This window comes from Lytechinus variegatus, chromosome 13, assembly GCF_018143015.1.
Source record: "Lytechinus variegatus isolate NC3 chromosome 13, Lvar_3.0, whole genome shotgun sequence".
Classification (NCBI taxonomy): Eukaryota; Metazoa; Echinodermata; class Echinoidea; order Temnopleuroida; family Toxopneustidae; genus Lytechinus; species Lytechinus variegatus.
The window spans coordinates 2,398,980-2,420,053 of NC_054752.1; the positions used below are offsets into that span (position 1 = coordinate 2,398,980).

Consider the following 21,074-nt stretch of genomic DNA (forward strand, 5'->3'; position numbering starts at 1 on the left):
ATTATGATTTTCAAGAAAAATTATGCAGTAATATGAGGTAAAGAAATATTTTCATAATAAGTCTTTCAAAGATCTTTGATCAGTGCAATCTTCCAAAATGCTCAAAGAATTCACTTTTTTATGAATGACAATTTTATGTAAAACCAAGGCGATGTCTTCTGCAATGCTGAGAATGTTTGTAAAAGCCTGGGTGAGAAGGTCAAAACTGGATAAGAAATATGGAAAGCTTATATCATTTTTGACGTAATACCATATATATATTGCTAACATCTTGATGAAAGGGGTCAATGAAACATAAGACTTTTCTCCATTCTTTGCAAACACTTTAAGTACAATTGTTTTTGAATGGATCTTCTTCCAAAGATACATAAAAGAGATGGAAGAAAAGGGTGGAAAGTGATTCATTTTAATCTCATATATGACCAGCTGACCGTCAAAAGAAGGTGAATTGATATTAATAGAGTCGCCTATCTGAGAACGGACGTCTTTGTCGGGCCTCAATGAATTAAATTCTGGTAGAATAGGGCCGCTTTCTCCCAAGATTTCTCTCAAGTTCTACGTTCCCATGGAACGGATACTATATCATGCACCTGTTTGCATGGGTTAGGTAACTCAATGACCACAGTACAGTTGTGTACGTTCTGTATTGCGATTGTAGCCTTTCATTAAGTAGTGGTTGTGCACCACACTCTTTGAAGAATGGGTTCCATTTTGTGGCAGTGTGGAAGGGATGTTCACCACTGACCACCATCTTGAAAAATTGAGTTACCTCAATCGACTGAATCACTTTCTCCAAATGAAGGAAATCTTCCAAACCAAGCTCTTAAATTCCCCTTGCCCCAGATAGTATTGTCAATGGGTTTTGTGATTGAAGTAAGCGTCTATTGTTGATATGTTTGTCACCATTTTAACTCTGATACAATATGAATCTCTTGAGCCTTTCACACTCTTTTGTCATGATGACTTCAGTTACGGGTGCATTGTGAACGGAAAGATATGGAATTGCATATTGACCGGTATTTTCTGGAATTAGTGATGCTTTTAACATCTCTGCTAGTGGAATCATGTACCTTAATCTCCTTTTGTTCAGCAAATTCATGAAGATCGTGTATAACATTCCTCAGCATTTCATAATGAAATGAATCCTTTGACGCCAAAGCCAGAGAAAGCGACTCCAAATTGTAATTTTCATCATTCTGGATTTAGTGAAAACCTAGTGTTTCTTTACCACTGAAGATAGGGTCTCTGGTGTTTAGTAATCTCCTTCAAGTTTAGAATGAAAGATCTTTTGATCTCGTTAATGCAATCATATTCAAACTAAGAGCTAGTACCTGAAGATTTGTGATAATAATAATAATGATAAGAATTACAATTTTGATAATTACGATAATAAGCATTCGTGTAGAACCATTTCTCTTGATATAATCTTATTTCATTAGTGTACATAGGGTTATAAATATCTGGCATATCTCCAGCTGCCTTCTACTATACAGTGTATTCAAGGAATCAATTCTGTTGGGTATGCAATTGTCTCACCTGGGTTGAGCACAGCACAATATGGCTACATATTTTTTTCAAAAGGAAAAAATGTCATGGTCTTGCCAAAGATTTGAACCCACGACCCTCTGATCTGATCTGAACCAGAAGTGTACAGATGGGATACTTGGGGGCATGGTTGTTTGCCCCCAGCCCCCCCCCCCAAAAAAAAAAAATAAAAAAAAATCACAACCAAGAAAAAAAGAGAAAAGAAAAAAAAGTGGGATGAAAGATACTGTTTTCAGAATATTAAGTCAAAATATATCACAAAAATTGGATGTTTGTAATAAAAATGTCAAAGTTTTTTACATTTTAAAAGAATTTCTAAAATGTTTTTTTACATTTTTGTAAACTCTAAGATGATTTAATAATAATAATAGCCAATTTTTACAAAGCGCTTTTCACAGAATGGCCCAAATCCCGTTACAGGATATTAATACCCCAGTCATTGGATTCATTTCAATCAAGCACAAAAATTGCACAATTTCCACTCCCTTGGGAGCATTCGTCGCAGCCACATTATGGGGCTGGCAAAATCAAACATACAATATCTTTCGCATCCTACCGGGTACCCATTTAGCACCTGGATTGAGAGTGGCAAAGTGTGGATTAACGCCTTGCCAAAGGACGCTAGACTGTGGTGAGATTCGAACACATGACCCTCTGTTTACAAGGCGAGAGTCAGAACCACTACACCACGGCTCTTCCATTTCTACAGGACATCATTTAACATTCTGTAATTCATATTGTGGTGTTTTGTTTGATGCTTGGCATCCTGTAATTTGACAGCTTAACAAATCTTCAATTATTAATTAACTTATTTCCAAGGTCTGAAAGCAGATACGTGAAATCACCATCATCACTCAAGTTATATCTTACTGTTTATCAATTGTGTAATTGATCATTGCTAAACTTACATCTTCCTCTCCATCAAAATGTATCAAACGAATCCTTGAAAGAGATACAAGCCTTGCAAGTCACCTTCGATCTTTACGGGTTAATTGTTGCACATAGCACAATGGATTCTCTATTATAGAATAGATGACTCATGTTTAATGCCAGTACTCTTGAGAATTCCAATTGCACATGAGCCCATAAAAAGGATGTCAGTATCAACTGGATGTTTCATTTATCATACCCCGAAAAAAATCAAACGATCGGCATCGATTCCACCTTGCCACCGTTCTGCATGCACGGGGGCGGCCCTGGAGGGCACGTGACTTTATTTTTAAACTTCAGTCATACTTGATGGTGTAATAAAGGAGTGCTTTTGAAATGTAGATCAAGTGTACATGACATTTAAGCAATGAGACATATGACAAGAAATCATGTCATATTGGGAAGAGAAAGTCACGAGTCTAGCGAGAGATTCTTCATCCTTTATATTTGTTATTGATCAAGAAATGACTAACCCAAGTGTAATGGAGTCTATTATTTTTATTAGACACAAACATAAGAACACTTCACCAATGTTATTAATGTACATGCAGGTGACTTAGTGTATCTTTTATATATTTCTTTAGAGAAGATACTGAATTACTGATAATGAAAATGGTTATTAAAGTACAAATTAAATGTGTTGTTACTTTTCTTTTGTTTGTTTTTTGATAGTGTTGTATTTGAAATGTATTATTTTTTCTTAGATTTACTTGGTACTTTGTATCAGCTCGGAAACATCTTCATGTATTGCCACTCTATCTGTAAACCATGTTATGTGAGCCTCTTTGTGTCTTTCATTTTCATCTCTGTTACAGGTTAATTTGTGAGGTCACCAATGTTGATAGCAGCATGAGAATTGGTATCCACACAATAAGGTTCACTGCAGAGTCTTCGGGATTAGAATGTGGAAGTTCAATGTCAGTTCAAAGATGTCTTCATTGTATAGCCACTCCAAGTGTTAACAACATATAATGATGCTCCTTTTTTATTTCTTTCGTAGGTTGGTTCATTTGGTGACCAATATTAGTGTCAACATGAGAGTTGGGATCCACACAGGTAAAGTGCATTGCGGCGTCTTGGGGGAGGAGGAAGTGGCAGTTCGATGTCAGTTCAAATACGTCTTAATTGCATAGTCACTCACACTATCAACCATGTTTGATGAGTCTCCTATTATTACCTCTTCCGTTGGTTGGTTTGTGGGGTGGCCAATGTTTATGCGAACATGTTTTGGCATCCTTTTAAGCAGGGTGCACTGCAGAGTCCTTGAGATTAGAATGTGGCAAGTAGTTATCAGTCTTAATTGCATCGCCTTTCGAAATGTATGCCATGCCTAATGAGTCTCTTTATGTCTTTCCTTTTTTATCTATGATTGATTGGTTGGTGAGGTGACGATTGTTGATGTCAACATGAGAGTTGGTATCCAGACAGGCCAGGTGAACTGCAGTGTCTTAGAGATGAGGAAGTGGCAGTTCGTTGTTGGTTCAAAGACGTCTTCATTGCATGACCACTCACAATGTTAACCACATCTAATGAGCCTCTTTCTCTTTTATTTCTGTCGTAGGTTGGTTCGTGAGGTCACCAATGTCGATGTCAACATGAGGGTTGGTATCCACACAGGCAAAGTGCACTGCGGAGTCCTGGGGATGAGAAAGTGGCAGTTCGATGTCTGGTCAAACGATGTCACACTGGCAAATATCATGGAGGCAGGCGGTATGCCTGGGTAAGTCCATCGAACATGATTATGATTTCTATTATCCATCTGTGACCAGCAACTCCAATGTCAACAATAAGTCACCCAAATTTGCTTTTGAAATATTCCTTCGCTTTAATAAGCATATTCTAAGCTTCGAACTGATATATGACTTGTCATAATTGGTCAACAATAACCCTTACAAGTACTTAGTGGAATGCACCTTGCACAACTTTGTCATTGAATATTTACATATGTGTTTAGCAACTTGCGCACCCCTGATAAAAATATTTCATACCCGTTGTCTCCATTTTAATAACATCACACATTCTGTACTCCATATTTTTTCTACATTCATGAACTACCTTACCCAAATCTCTCTTGTTTTTTTTTATATTTCTATCTTGATTTGTATCTATTACTGTTAACTGAAATGTTTAATTTGCAAAATTTGAGTTGAGTGTACTAGCCATTAAAGTTATTCCCAAGGGTTAAATCCTGTTTGGGATGTACAAAGAATATCCACTTTACCTTGAATTGAATATTCAGAGTGTTCGTCAAGTGGTTCAAGAAAATTGAAGATAGATCTATTTTAGCCACAAATTCACCCTACATGGTGAGTCCCATATATGGCATGTTTTGTTTGCTAAAAGCCCTCTTCTTCTGTATCTCTTTCATTATTTCACTGATTTGGGAAAACTGAAATTATGGAGGGAGACGCTGTTCTGAGATTGAATGAAAATAGCTTGGAGTCTTTCCCAGTTTGGGACTGAGCGAAGCATAATAACGATTAATATGAATCCGGCAACATTGAAGATCAAATGTTGCTTGTTGTGTGTGAAAAAGAGGATAATGCCCTTTGCCACAGAGGTATGAGTGGCTTGTTTTGTTCACTTGATGTAGGCCTGTTTCTTGCTTGCAAGTAAATGCTTCTTTTTTTCCATCATGTGAGTGCTGCTCTAACATGCTGGATATAAATGCTTTAATACATATTGCTAAAATAACATGCAAGCATTTTTATAGCATTTTTGGTAATCTCCCTGAATGCTTTATTGTGTTTTGTGCTAGCAATTTAAACATCTTCATTTCCCATTTCAAGGTTGCCGATGATTTATTTGTGTTGTATCTGTGATGAAATTGTTTCTATTGAACTGAATGTAGTCTTGTGTTGACGTGCTCTAAGCATACAGTTAATGCAACAACTGTTGAATCTGGAATTACTAGCTTATCAAGTCATCAATCATGTAGGCAAATGTTTGTCTTAAGATATTTTTGGAGTACCAGGCTAAAAGGAATTTTACCCAACATCAAGGTAGACATCGATTGGGTTTGTCTAGAAAGGCATATTCTGTCATAGAGTTATCACTCGCAGTCTCCTCCCGGTCGATAGCCTGCGCCAAGAATTCTCTTATCTCAACCTGTGATCTCACGTAAACACTTCATTGTCACCTCCAAATGAGAAAGGGGGCAGTCGTCCTAAGCACGGCGGGTCACGGGGCACCGGAAACGCAGAGCAACACTTTCCTTTGGAGGGTGCACGGTGCATTTCTGCAGCGACACTGTACCTCTTCAGATTCAAAAGTCCGGAGGCTAGATCACGTGTGTGTCATTCCGCAGTATATTGTGTTTTTGTCATTTATCTCTGTCTCTTCTTCCTCAGTTTACTTGTCTCACTTTTCTGCATTTTAAAGACCTCTCCAGTTCCCTTTCTCCACTTTCCTCTTCCTCCCTTACTTTCTCTTTTTTTCGTTTCTGGCACTCTCCTCATCTCTCTTTCGTTCCTTTTTTTTTACTCCACATCTCCCAAACACTGTCATCTTGTTCTCGTTATTTCTCCCTTCCTCTTGTCCTCCCTCTTCCTTATTCCTTTTCTCTCTGTCTAATGTTTCTTTCTTTCTTCCTCTCTCTCTTCCCCCTCTCTTTATTTTTATTAAGTCTGTTGCCTCTCCCCTCTCTCTCCACCTCTCTTCTTTCTACTCCTCCTCCCTCCTCTGTTCTTTACCCAAATCCCCTCTCCCTCCCTTGTTTTGTACCCCTCCCCTCTTCTTCTCTCGTTCTTTACCTCCTCCTCCTTCTCCTCCTCCTCCTCCTCCTCTTCCTCCTCTTCATCCCTCCATTATTCTTTCCCCTTCCTCCTCTCTCTCTCTTCTCTCTCTCTTTCTCCCATTCTTTTATTACATGATTGGAGGACCTGTAGACCAGTTTGATTCTGTTTTTCCTTCTTGCCCATGGGGGGTCTGTTGACCTCCCTCCCCTCCTCCATCTCTCGTTCACAATCCAGTACTTTCCTGTCACTCTCACCATGACATTCTGTCAGGTACCCTAAATATCCCCTTGCCTTTGAGTCACCTCCTCTCCCTTGCCTCTCCCCAATACACGTTTCACAAAAGGTGCCTTCATGCCCAATCAATCACAGCAATACCCGTAGATTACAAGAACTCGCTTAAAGGTCAAGTCCACCTCAGAAAAATGTTGATTTGAATCAATAGAGAAAAATCAGACAAGCACAATACCGAAAATTTCATCAAAATCGGATGTAAAATAAGAAAGTTACGACATTTCAAAGTTCTGCTTATTTTTAACAAAATAGTTATATGAACGAGCCAGTTACATCCAAATGAGAGAGTCAATGATGTCACTCACTCACTATTTCTTTTATTTTTTTATTGTTTGAATTATACAATATTTCAATTTTTACAAATTTGATGATTAGGACCTCCTTGCCTGAAGCATAAAATGTTAAAATAATGGAATTCCACATGTTCAGGGAGGAATGAAACTTGATTTCACATGACAATGACAAGAAAATCAAAATATTTCATATTTCATATAATAAAATACAAAAGAAATAGTGAGTGAGTGATGTCATCAGTCTTCTCATTTGCATACTGACCGAGATGAGCATATAACTGTTTTGTGGAATGAAGCAAAATTTTAAAATGGCATAACTTTCTTATTTTACATCCGATTTTGATGAAATTTTCAGTGTTTTGCTTGTTGAATTTTTCTCTTTTTATTTAAATCAAGTTTTTGTTGGGGTGGTCTTGTCCTTTAAGCCTCATAATACTAGATTTTTTTTTCATTTTGTGTGTGTGTGTTCATGCCTACCCTAACCAGACATATTATTCTAGATATCCACCTGCCCTCAAATTGCTTCTGACTTGCCAGGGTAGCCACTTCAGTTAAAAAACTGCTCTACCAGCAAGCATTTCATAACATGATATTAATAATTAATGAAAATAATTGATATAGGATTTATGAAGCACACATCTCCACCCTGTTAGGTGCTCAAGGCCCTCCTTTATTTTACTAACATAACATCACATATAAAATGATATAGCTTTCCAACTATGTTTGATAATTCGTGAGACAACTGGTTATTTCTTCTACTCAATCCTTCACCACAAAGAACCTCTTCTACATCCTAACGTGATATTATCAACCTTCTTGAAAGATGAACACCAAGCAAAAAAGCAGAAGGTTCCGTTTTTAAAAGTCTTTGGCATTACTCAGCCCGGGAATGAAACCCTGACCACATAATTCCTGCTAGAAGACACAGCAGAGACTTTTGACAAGGAATCTTATTTTGTGGTAAATTGTCCATTAGTCTATTACCAACTCGTCCACTCATCACATGGTCTAACTTGATTTAGTTTAATGTCATTCCATCCATCATTATTTCATCTAACATGCATTTGATCCAATAACCATTTGGTCCAATCATCAATTCGTCTTATCACCAGTTCGTCTATGACCATTTCGTCTCATCGCCAGTTGGTCTAATATCCATTTTATTTTATTTTTCATTTCGCCCAGTTAAAACTTATTCCTATTAGACCAAATGGTATATAGACTAGTTTGCTTTTGGACCAACTGGTTATTAGACGAAAAGGTGAGAGGACAAAATGGCAAGGAGACCATTTGGATAGTGGATGAACTGAAGATAGACCAAATGATAGTAGAGGAGTTGGTAATTGGACGAATTGGCATTAGACCAATTGATAAACCTATTTCACACATTTTGCCATGTTCCCTTTTCTTATCAAGTCTAGATATATCATTCCTCTCATATCCTCTCTTGCTTATCTACCAATTCCCGCACTTGCTCTCGAACATTCCCTCATTACCAACACCCAACCATGATGGTTGCCAAGCCTCTCTTGGTCCTCAAACGCAATTTATCGGAAGTCGGGTTCTTAGGGAGGGTGCTTATAAACGGGGTTGATTTCCTTTATTTCTAATGATCGAACCAGACGATTGCAGGTCTGTGACTCCTCTAGAATATCCCCTGGCAGTATTGATAGAGGGGGCAAGGACCTGGCTCCTTGTCTTTCCTTAAAGGGGGAACTGACATGGGAGGAGCTCCAGTATACATTCCCCATAGGCCTATTGATTGCTACATTCTGTTTCAGTGGCTAATTTGTTCACATTTTGAAAATCGATGTATCTGATTTTAGCAGGTGTTTCTGCATTTATTGATTAATTAAAACAAAAATTCACAGTAATCATATATACAAAAAAGCATACAAAGTAATTGATCAAATTACAAATGTGACATTTACATAAAAACAATAGATGATAGACCTAATTCACACAGATGATATAAATAAGTACAAAGATTTATAAATGCAGGGGCCAGCGATCGTAAGAAAAAGTGTTGAAAGAAAAGCCTTGAGAGTTAAAAGTAAGATATATACTATGTATTCTTATTTTATAATTTTTCTTTCTTTCTTTCTGATGAGGTTAATGACTTTTTAAAATTAGATTAAATTCAATGAATAATATTGCCATTCTGTTGTGTATGCTTCTACCCTTACACTAACAGATTCATTAACCACAATGCATCATTTTTTGAGATGCATCTATATCTATATGCTATGCCTTATTATCTCAGTGAGATCTTCCCTTGGCATGGTATATCAATGTTGTATTACACTGTTGTCATGGCGAGGCTTGCTGCTCACTCTGTAGGGGCTGACTTTCAAGGATCCTTTGTGAGAAATGAAAGGTACATTGAAATGTAACTGGCCTTTTTAAGTTACATAACATTCCTCCATTACATCCTAGCATGTAGTATATTTACTGAAGGTAACCCGGTAGGGCGGCTTGTTAGCGCTAAATGTCATATGTTCATAGCTGGTGTGTGTTCATTTGTATTATTCAAGGAAGAGTTAATGTCCTTTTGGCCCTGAGTTTTATAAAGCACTCTACCATGTGATTGTTATGTTCTCCCCCTGTCCATTCCCTTCTCTCTCTCTCTCTCTCTCTCTCTCTTGTTCTCTCCCGTCAGTAGGTATGTTTCTTGATTGCTAACATGCTGAGACTAATATTTACCTCGACTCAAAGTACATTGGCTTTATCGACCTGGCAGCAGTGCTTAAAAGCCATTCATGTGCTATTTATGTCCTTCACTTAAAGTTTTCATAGCTAGACTTAGGTGTGTTTACAGGAACAAAAGGGCTTACAGTAGTTTTCCCAATTGCCCTGTTATACAATTATCCTCTTGAAATGTCAGTACAACAGCCTCCTAACACACTGTGAGCACAGGGTGTTCAAACTGACTCCAGTTGGTGTCCATAGAGGACCACAGATTGAGGTGTTAAAATTACACCCTGTAATTTGAACATAACACCAAATATGTAGAAATAACAACCAAAGGTGTTTATTAACACCCACAGACTGTGGCATTTAAATTATGTCATGAAAATAGCACCAAAATAAGTAAAAGTAACAAGCAAAGGTGTTTACTAATACCCGCAGTCTGAGTTGTTACAGTTACACTCTGTTGTTTGAACATGATACCATATGTAAAAGAACAACCAGAGGTGTTTGTTAATACCCATATACTGAGTGTTAAAATTACACCCTGTGATTTGAACATAGCACCAAAATATGTAAAATTAACAACCAATGGTGTTTATTAACTCCCATAGTTTTTTTTTAAATAACACCACAAACTATAGCTCACTGAAGTAAAATGATAGGTGTGGTTACATATGTACACAGATAACACCACAGCCTTTGCTGTATGAGGACAGCCCTTATGTAAATAATTTGGCAGGAATATATCCACCATTTTAATTTTTAGTTTTTTATTCCTTAGGTTTGAGGGCAGTACCATTTTTTACTAAAAAAAGGAGTATGTCTTCAAATTCAACTTAAAGGGATTATACCGGTCATGTTGGCTCAGTGGTAGAGCGGTTGGCTCAGTGGTAGAGCGTCTGCCTCATGAACGGGAGGTCGTGGGTTCGATCTCCGGCCGAGTCATACCAAAGACTTATAAAAATGGGACCTTCTGCCTTGCTAGGCGCTCAGCATTCAGACTGGAGAAGGGTAATAATAACATGTTATGCAGGGCCCGCTGGAAGAGCAGTCTTATGATTGAAGTGGCTACCCTGGGTAAATAAAACATTATTTTCATTATTATTATTATACCAACATAATTATTAAACACAAGCATTGTCCCCCCTTACACTCACTCCATGGGTCAATAAAGTGGACCATTTTTGGCACGAACAGCATCTTTTCAATGTTTTCTTTTTTAATTCTGACACATTGAGATGATTCATAAAAATATGTTGTAGGTATTGTTAGTATCTTATAAAAAAGTAAGAACTAGGTAAAGTTGTTTCCTTCTTAGCCACCAAAAATGCATTACAATGCATTCTGTAAAAAGATTTTGTGCAGCGTGTATAGTGAGAGGGTACAACAGAGCACTTTAAACCCTGCAAGGTAATAGCATTTGAGTAATTAAGGTTAATTAGATTTTAATCATCCCCTTCATCTTGTTCTTAAATGCTCAATTAAGATGTATTAGGTCTCATTATAGAGCTAATGACATTAATCAAACAGACCTGGTTCTCAAAGGTGATGTATTCTATAGTGCTACCAAATAGTAAATGGAAGGTATAAATATCACTTGTCCGATATAATACTAAAGTGATTACAAACTCTTCTACAATGAACAGTTGTGTTTTTTCTTTTTGTGGTACCTGTATGACCTTAATTTGGTGATATCACAGTTTTATTTATTTTAAGATATGTGAGATATTAGAATTCTTTGACAAAATTTGAGCTAATCACAAATTACATGATGGTATAGAATGTGATTATGATGATGAAAGGGGTGATAATGATGGTGATGACGATGGTCATGATGGTAATAAGTGACGATGATGATGAATCGATGATAGTGACTTTGGTTGTGGTGGAAGTGATGATGATTATGTCGATGACGATGATTTTTATTGCCGTTGTCATGGTAACAGTGATCATGATAATGATTGTAATGATGATGTTGATCGTGATGAGGTGATGATGATTATGATGTTGGTCATGGTAGTGATAAAAGATAATGATTGTGTTGGTTTGGTTGTGAGTATGATGATGATTATGATGGTGGTGGTGGTGATGATGATGTGTTGATGATGATGATGATTATTATTTTTATTGTATTTGTAATGGTGGTAATGATCATGATGATGGAAATGGTGACAACAATGAATGATTTAAAAGTGATGATGATGTTGATGGTGATATTCTCAATAATGCATCATCTAACAATAATGGTAAATCTCCAGTAGATATGAATGTAGTAAATCCGTTATTTGCATTTCAACCTCCTTTATCCCCCTCCTCTACCTTATTTAGACCACTTTATCTGAATCCTTCTCTCTCTGTCTTTCTCTCTCTCTCCCTCTCTCTTTCTCTTTCTCACACTTTTTGTAATTTGTCCCTCTGGCCTGTAATCACCACCTTTGCACGTTAAGAACCCACTCCACTGTTCGAATAAGAGTAGGGGGAAACCCCAGTGTAGTGGTCCACCTGCCTTCCCCAACCAGTTATCGGGAGGAGAAAATTGCGGGTCACAGTTCTGTGTGCGCGCCCTTCTTGGCGACCTAGCTTGGCTGGCTCCTCCAATGCGCCTTTGTCTTTGGCAGATATATGGCGCTATACAAATGCTGTGCATAATCATCATTCTGAAGTCGGATTTAATTTATACTCCGGTATAAAGTTGTGGTTTAGCTATGGATAGCCAATTGTGACAAAAATCTCTAACAGTAAAGGTTCAGAGTATTGGCTTATTTGACTTTCAAGTCATTTCTAATTGTCTCGGAACGGTAAATAAGATAGTTGCCATCATTAAGATAACTTGGGAAAGCACATTAAATATAAGAAACATACCATGTACATGTAAACAAACTTTTGACACTTTGCTTTCTTTGGTTTAAGCATAACGTTGGACCATGATCTAAATTATACCTGATTTAAACCTGACTTCAGAATACGGGCCTCTGTGTCTCTATCACTCTTTCTCTCTCTCCCTATATTTTAATTTTTGATCACATGCTCTGAGGCAAGGCAAGTGAGCTTCATAATGTTTGGTAATGTTCAATTGGAATGGCTCCCACAGTCCCACAGACAGATCGTTAACATGAATAATACATGGATCATGTCATTGCAATTTACATCTGAGAGGACCAGAGTATTGCTTCGTCAACCTGCTTTTGTAGCTTAGCAGATTGAAATAGATTTGAAGATATGAAATTAAAACACTAAAGAAATGCAGAGTGCAATAAGGCGCAGAAAATCTGAGGAGGGGGGGGTCTAGGGTGGCCACAAAATGCTTTTGACAGTGGGGGGGGGGGAATAACGGGATCATGTGAACAATCAAAATAAGATGTTGATTTTCATGATTTAGTATATATTTCATACCTCCACCCGAAAAAGGGGGGTGATTGAAGCCCTATAGTCACCTCCCCATCCTCAAACTGGTTGGACCTGTAATTATGGAAATGATGGCAGAGAGAGACAGGTAGAGAGGGGGAGAGAAAGGCAGACAAAAGGAGAGACACAGAGAGAGCTGTAGGAGAAATTGTCAGAGAAAGAGAAAAAAAGACCTGGGACTCCAAGAGTAAGAGAGAAACAGATTGTGGGAGCAACGGGTAGGAAGAAAAATTGAGGTGACATCAAGATTAATACTTGGATTTTTTATCGTTTCACCAATGCACCTCATTTATCTGAACCAAGAATTGAATGATTATATATGTGATGGTGATCTCATGTTTTGATATATTTGGTACTATTGTCATGAAAGTTTAGGTCTTCACCCTCTTAAGGAACAAAAGCGGTATAAAAGTGTCATGCAGTGCAGTTGTCAACATGAAAATTGTATCGAACCCTGCGGCAATGGTATGGAACATGTAAGAGAAGCGAGGCAGGAAGGTGTAGTTTTCAGGTCCCGGTGGTTGGGAGTGATTTTGATTTCATGTTTTACGCTTAGTTTGTTGCGCAGGGGAGATCATTGGTTGATTTGATTGATGCAGTCATACATGCATGCCCTACTTGTTTTCAATGTGCCAAAAAATATCGAGGCCTAGATCATCTAATTTGATTTGATATTATTTCATTGATCCCACAGTAGAGGAAAAAAATACTAAGTACATGAATAAAATGACCAACTAAGATAAGCCCAGAACACTTTGCATTTCTGTCAATACTTGGTAGTATTATAAATGTACAGTAGTTTTTATTTCATTTGTTGGTATTTCGTACCCCCTCCCCCTTCGCATGAGTGATATTACATGTATCTAATCACATTTTTCTTCCCTGCCCGATGGTTATTCTGTCTTTATAATCTTCAATTCATTTCTTTTTCTTATATTTTATTTTAGTATCTTATGCTTGGAAAATGGTGTGTATAAGTTATGAATATTATAAATCATTATTGCTTTTATTGAGAGATTATTTTTCAGATTATCCTAGATACCTAGTAGAATTAATTCCTTGAATGCACTGAACGGCAGAATTTAAAGAGTGGCAGCTCAAGTTTAAGCTGGAAGAGTAATATTTGTGCATTGTATCCTCTAGAAAGAGTGCGACTTAATTCCAACTATTATTAAAATACTTTCTTTACGAAGGAGCAAGATGGTAATAGGATTAAATATTTCAGGATGATGTTAAAACGAGGGAATGAGGAAATGTTTGCCAGGCCAAGGAATGGAGGAAAGGTGCAGCATTTTGAGTGCATGAGAGATAGAGAATGTGTGAAAATAAAGAAAGCAAGAAAGAAAAGGAAGGAAAGAAGAAAGGAAAGAAAGAAAGAAATAAATAAAGAAAAGGAAGGAAGGAAGGAAGGAAGGGAGGGAGGAGGGAGAAAGGAATGAAGGAAGGAAGGAAGGAAGAAAGAAAGAAAAAAGAAAGATGAAGGGAGAGAGAGGGAGGAAGGAAGGAAGGAAGGAAGGAAGGAAGGAAGGAAAGAGGAAAAAGGGAAGGAAGGGTAAATGTCAGAGATAAAGGGAGAAAGATCATGTTTCAGGAAAATAAATAGAGGGTGAGTGAATAAGAGTAGCATGTAAATACACAGTTTCAAGAGGATGCGTGATATTGTGTATTAATCAATATTAATATCATATGCACATCTGCATTTAAGCCTGACTCTTTAAGTTGCTCTTTCATCTTTGTTAAACACCCCCAGGAGTGCTTAAGAGATGTAACTTTTGTACATGGTTCCCAATAGACTTTTAGCCACGCTTTATTGAACAATGGATCATCTATACATCTATATTTCATGCTGTTATACAAGGTCGGGTAGAGGAAGAGGAGAAAAGCCAAAAAGAGAGAAAAAGTAAAATGTGAGAGATAAGATTCTCAAGGGCAGGTGCAAGGAGAAAAAAAAGCAGAGAGGGAGAGAGAAAGCTAGAGAATAAATAACCCTTTCTAAATTCACATAGGTTATCAGGCTCTGCTCCTTTGAGGCCAATAAACCTTTCTATCTTCCTGCTATATTCCTTTCATGCTCCCAATTAATGTTTGAAGAATCCACGACTCTAAAAGAGGGCTCTGCTGTGGTATGAATAACTCGCACATTGGTGAGCTCCATTACAGCCAAACAATTATCTTGCTTAACATTTATCCACAGGCTGGCTTGCAGGAGCTATTGCATGACGCGTGCCTTTCGCTCCGTATTCTCCCCAATCGCCCATTTGCAAGTTAAAGACGAGCAGGATTTTTCCGATCAGGCGGGAAATTTTGCGGGATTTTCGGTCATTCGCATGTCTGATCAGAAATTAAATCCTAGTGGAATTCTTGCCTGCATGCAGATCGAATTCTTCTTGATCAAATCGATGGGCAAATATGAAATTAGGAGATAAGGCTATTTTCAATTTGATTTCTGATACAAAAGTGTTTGTGTGTGTGTGTAGTCCCATTCACAAACTCTTATGTGTGTGATTCAATGTCCAATTCTCTATGCTCACATGCACACTTCTCTTTGCTGTGTGTTCCTGCATGGATATTTTTGTCCTTTTTAGATATCCAATGTTGTATCTATACATATCTTTATGAAAATGGACTGAATAATTAGCCTGTTCATTTATCCTCAAAAAAAGTTTTCGAAACATCAAACAAAACTACACATGGATGCAACAAAATCTTTAATCGGTCAAAAAGCAAGGCCGACCATCCGTGGCTAAGGCTTTGAAAGGTGTCCGCCTGAGCTTTCATGAAAGAACGCTTTGCCGCTGAAACTGAAGTCAGCCGGGAAGGTAGCATTACCCCACCGCCTTTGCAGATGGTATGAAATAAGACTCCTTGCATAGCTGATCCAGGCATTCCCATGCATTTACATGGATTTCTTTATAAACAGGCTTACAAAGATTTAGGTATGAAGAGGGACTTAGTGATTCCTGAAACTGATTTTTTAAAAGAATTTCTTTGCAGTGGTTCATTACATTTTACTGTTACCTTGGAATAGTTAATGTAGATTTATAAGAACTCAGTTTCTTTTGAAAAAGCACCCCCTTCCTAGATTTCATGCAACTCATACAAGAAATTTGAATGAAAATGTGAAATAGATTGATGTATAACAGAACAAAATGTCACCATTTAAAAGTTTGAAATTATTTCCTTAAACAGGAAACAAGGAAGTATGTGGCAAATACTCAGTTTTCCTTTCTTGAAAATGACAGATATTTTGTTTTTCTATTCAAGAAAAGCAAGATTTGGAAAGAGTCTGCACGCAACCCACTAGATCATTATTATTAGTATCATGTTCCTCTTTTTTTATACTTTGGAAAAACTCCTTCAACTCTATATATATCTCAAGAAATTAATTGGAGCTTATGTGATTTACGCATCTTACGTGGTGATATCAATGACATTTACATGGTATAAGAGTTATCAGAAAAGCAATGAATAATCATGATTTCAAAGAATAAAATACATAAAGAATACACATAATGTCTTGCGTCATTCATTCACTTGTCATACACCTCTTCTGATGTTAGTATCACTGTTTTGCGAGTCAATACCAAACTTTAAAATGTAACTTTGCTAGCTTTAATCCAATAAGATGCGGTTTACTTCTTACTCCTTCTTTCCAATGTAAGTTAAATGTGTACCTGACAGGATTTGGGATGTTCACATCACCAAAGCAATGTTATATTCTTCCATGGTGACTTTGAAGTTGAAGTTGGAAAGCAGTTGATAAAAAACTTTTAGTGATGAATATCCTTTTATGTAAATGGGTACCGGCAGGAAATAATTCCTCAAAAAGTTTGGAGCACCGGAATCGGCAGACTAGCTTAGCCGGGGTAATATAGGAGTGCCTTGAACACTTAGCAAGGTGGATACGTGCCCTATACAAATCGTATTTTATTATAATTTATCTTTCCATTTTCTGCTGTTGTGCTCACATCACCAAAGCAATGTTGAAGTTTTTGAATAGTTACTATGAAAAATGAAGTTGGAAAGCAATTATGGAAAGCTTTTTAGTGATGAATATTCTTTAACTTTCTATCTCCCACAGGCGTGTTCACATCACCAAAGCAACGTTGAAGTTTTTGAATGGTGATTATGAAGTTGAAGCTGGAAATGGCCAGGATAGGAACACTTATCTCCGGGATCACAACATTGATTCTTATCTCATTGTACCTAAAAATAACAGACCGGTAAGTTGTAGCTTTCGTATCTATTCATCACATTTTGAATACATGATGAAATAAATTTTGCCAACCCAAAGAGGTATCACTATATAAATATGGACGCACTACAAGCGAATTCATAGTGAAATAAATAAATTAATTAATTAATAAATAAATGAATGAATAAATAAATAAATAAGTAAATGAGCAAATGAACAAATAAATAAATTAATAAATAAATGTGCAAGTTAATAAATGGGTAAAGAGATAAGCAGGTATGTAAGGGAATAGATTAAGCATATGTTTATAGACTCTAAAAACAAATAATCAGTCAAATATGTTGTTCAATGAATGAATAAATAGATGCACTAGTTAATAAATGGGTAAAGAGCTAAACATATATATGTAAGTGAATAGATTAAGCATATGTTTATAAATATATTCTAAAAACAAATAATCAGTCAAGTGTATTGTTCAATGAATAAATAAATAAATGCACAAGTTCATAAATGGGTAAAGAGATAAACATATATGTGTAAGGGAATAGTTTAAGCATATGTTTATGAATATATTATTAAAAAAATAAGTGTAAGAAAAGGAAGGGAGAGATAGAAAAGGAGAAAGAAAAGAGAGAAAAAAAAGTAGAGAAAATGAAAAGAGACAGAGAGAGTGGGGAGAAGAAAAGAAATGATAACCAAATAGAGCTAGAATGTTTCACATAATTTCAGCACACTTTGTATATTGCTTTCTATTAAATTCCTCCCATTTGCTTTTGAAAAGCCCACTCAACGAAAATATAGGGAAAGTTTTTATAGTCTGGTCCAATTTTTAATTCCATCATACAAGTAGTCTATCACATGGTAGGTTCTGTTGAGGTTTGCATCGTTTGTTTTTTTGATTGACAGAGTGCTCTCAAATCACCCATTACTACCAACGGTGAACATAGAGGGCGATCTTCATCTGTAGTGCAGCTACAGAGCTGGGGAGCAGAGAAGCCATTCTCCACCATCATGCCAGGCAAGGAATCCAAGGAGATGAGGAGGTTGGGTTACTCGGAGAAGACCGGCAAATCGGGAATGAACAAAAACATTGAAAATAGGTGAGATAAGAGTCTCCATTTGTACGCGATAAGGAATTTAAAGATCCCCAGATTCAATGAAAGATCATAAAAATCATAGCAAAATTCATCACAAAGAGTATTTTTAACTTGAAATTTTACTTTTTCATTAACAGTAACCTTTTGTATATTATTGTGTTTGTCAGGTAATGCTCAGAGCATGCATATCCAGGTAAACCAATGTTTATAAAACATGTAGACACTTTGGGAAATTCTGAGTTTCAATCTTCAGACTTTTTGATGTTCCAATTATTTTGATCATTAATGTTTATATAAACAGATGAAACTTCAGGGTGTAAGAATTTGCAGTTATTGTTTTCTTATTCTCTCTCTTTCCTCACATCGTCCCTTTTTGTTTTGTCCTTCTTTTCCTCAATCTCATTCATTTTTCTTCTTTATCTTTTTCTTCTCTTTATTTTTATTCATGCCTTATCCTCTTTCATTGGATGTCTTCAATCAATATCACCTTTATGTACCCATATTTTCCATACAGTACCTCAACATGCCATCATTATCATACATGTCATTCACTTCATATTGCCTCCCTCACCGCATTTGAAGCAGGTGTAGATGCGTGCATCACCCACGGTATCGGAACACGTACCAGTCCCTCCATCCCTGTCCCACTTTCTCAAGTAATTAACTTGATTGCCTCCCTCCCTCTGTACCCCCATGAAACAATGAGGGTGAAGTGAAGACAACTAGGCTAATCTTGTTTCATGTCTCAAGGCATTAGCAGCCTTTAACTCACTGCCCTGTAGGCCTTTAATATATCTATCCTTACACATCTACCTCATCAGTGTCGGGAATACTACTAGAGGTTAATTGCCAGTCGGTCTACACCCGCTTTGCCTACTTCATGTTGGTTTAAACCAACTTGACCTTATTCTAGTTTGTCTACAGCAAGTGCATGTACATCTACTAACCATAGAGTACCGAAGTGTTGACGTCACAAAAAACTTTTTGTGCAGTTCAGAACCTTTGATGCCATATTTAGGTAGAGCATGATACCTCCACTACCAAAATCTGGTGCATGGGGGTGTCCATGGGGGCCTGAGATATGACCTCATGAATCCATAATTAGCCCCATTGAAGTCAGTGCATTAGTGTGGCCTGGCTCTAAACATTAGGAACCAGGCCAATAATACATTGTCTTCTATGGAGCTAATTATGTATTCATGAGGTCATATCTCAGGGCCCCATGGACCAATTCCCACCAAATTTTGGTAGTGGGTTTTTTTTATCATGCTCTACCTAAATATGGTATCAAAAACGCTGCAATGCATAATTGATGATGTCACTCTTCGGGACTCAATTGGTCTAATAGGCATTTAGCCCATTTGCCATTTTCCTTTTTTTCTAATATCCATTTGGTCAAACGCCAATTATATATTTTATGGTCAGATCACCTCTTCATGAACCAAATATTCATTTGACAAAGGAAAAATAATAACCAAACGAAGTTGAAATCTTGAAAAAGAGATCCTTTTTACACATGTTTTTGGTCGCACCTGGTATCCACTCATCAAAGGAAGAGGCCCTTCCAGAAGATGATGAAAACCAATGGTTCTCTATATAAATTCCGAGGGGGGGGTGAATGTAAACGTACCGGGTGCTGATATCCACTTTTTGTAAAAATGAAATTCACTCTTTTAATGGCCATTAATTACATTTTTTCACCCAGGTTGGGTCTTGATAAGAACCAGGAGAAGACAGACCCTGAGGAAGAAGTGAATGAATTCTTAGGTCGTGCCATTGATGCAAGGAGTATTGACCGGTTGAGATCAGAACATGTCCGCAGACTCACACTTACCTTCCTTAAAAAAGATCTGGAAGAAAAGGTATGTTTAGTGACGACCTACTGTTATTTAACTACAAATTAACGTGAAATAACTTGAATAAAGAGCTTCAGAAATATTTTGGCTTTCCAAATCTGATGCTACACTACAATGATAAAGTGACTTTCCAGAGTATATTGTACCACTGATTTATGAAGAGATCCTTCTCTAAGTTTTGTTGTTTGTTTTAATTTTGTGAAAGTAAATTTTGCTACTAGATAAAGTCACTTCTTATGACATATGGCCTTATTCTTTTCTCATAGTCTATTTATGCCACCTTGTTTTACCTAAACAAACATTTTTTTGTCATTATAAATAAGTATTTTGATTTTGTAAAACACAATATTGCGGTTGGTGATGTTCCAGAGATATTTCACCAAGGTTTATGTCAGACTGAAAATCACATTTAAAGTATAGTTGCATATGGTTTAGAATGCATGGCCGCATTGGTCAGACAATGCACAGAGGAGCTGTGCTACTATACTGTGTATAAATCAATCATACAAGTTGGCACTTAGGCATAAGTTTGAATCAGACTTAAACTCTTTGTAAAGGAGCCCTTCATCTATCTGCAATCATCAAAGAAACATGTTCCATGTTTTATTTATTTATTCACCATATTTATACAGGATTACAAAGAAACGATCGATTCAGCAAGGCTCTGTTTCATTTATGCCCAGTTAAAACATATATGCATACATCAAAATCATTTCCAATTACAATAGCGATCACAAACTTGTGTAGCACTATACTGATTTGCAGACAAACATTTCTTTCTGTCATTATGAATAAGTATTTTGATTTTGTAAATTTGATTTTGATTTCCGTACTTGTGTAGCAATATACTGAATAATGGTCTTTTATATTCCCTTCATGCAGTATTCTAAGGTTCGAGACCCGATGTTCAGTTCCTACATGGTTTGCGCACTTCTCATCCTCATCGCCATATGCCTTGCACAGGTTGTTGCCTTCCCTAAGTAAGTATCATTTGCCCTACACCCTTGCATATGTCATTGACTTCCTATAAGTAT

General features: G+C 36.9%; 1 protein-coding gene across 1 annotated transcript in view; it reads left to right on the forward strand.

Moving 5' to 3' along the window:
* The window catches only part of LOC121426119 (adenylate cyclase type 5-like), a 124,119-nt gene that overhangs the window by 88,731 nt on the left and 14,314 nt on the right, over positions 1 to 21,074 (forward strand). Inside the window, exons 5-9 of the mRNA XM_041622287.1 lie at positions 4,037 to 4,195; positions 16,974 to 17,115; positions 17,994 to 18,187; positions 19,890 to 20,046; positions 20,923 to 21,020. Of these exons, the coding sequence (XP_041478221.1) occupies positions 4,037 to 4,195; positions 16,974 to 17,115; positions 17,994 to 18,187; positions 19,890 to 20,046; positions 20,923 to 21,020 (750 nt within the window). The remainder of the gene's footprint in view (positions 1 to 4,036; positions 4,196 to 16,973; positions 17,116 to 17,993; positions 18,188 to 19,889; positions 20,047 to 20,922; positions 21,021 to 21,074) is intronic.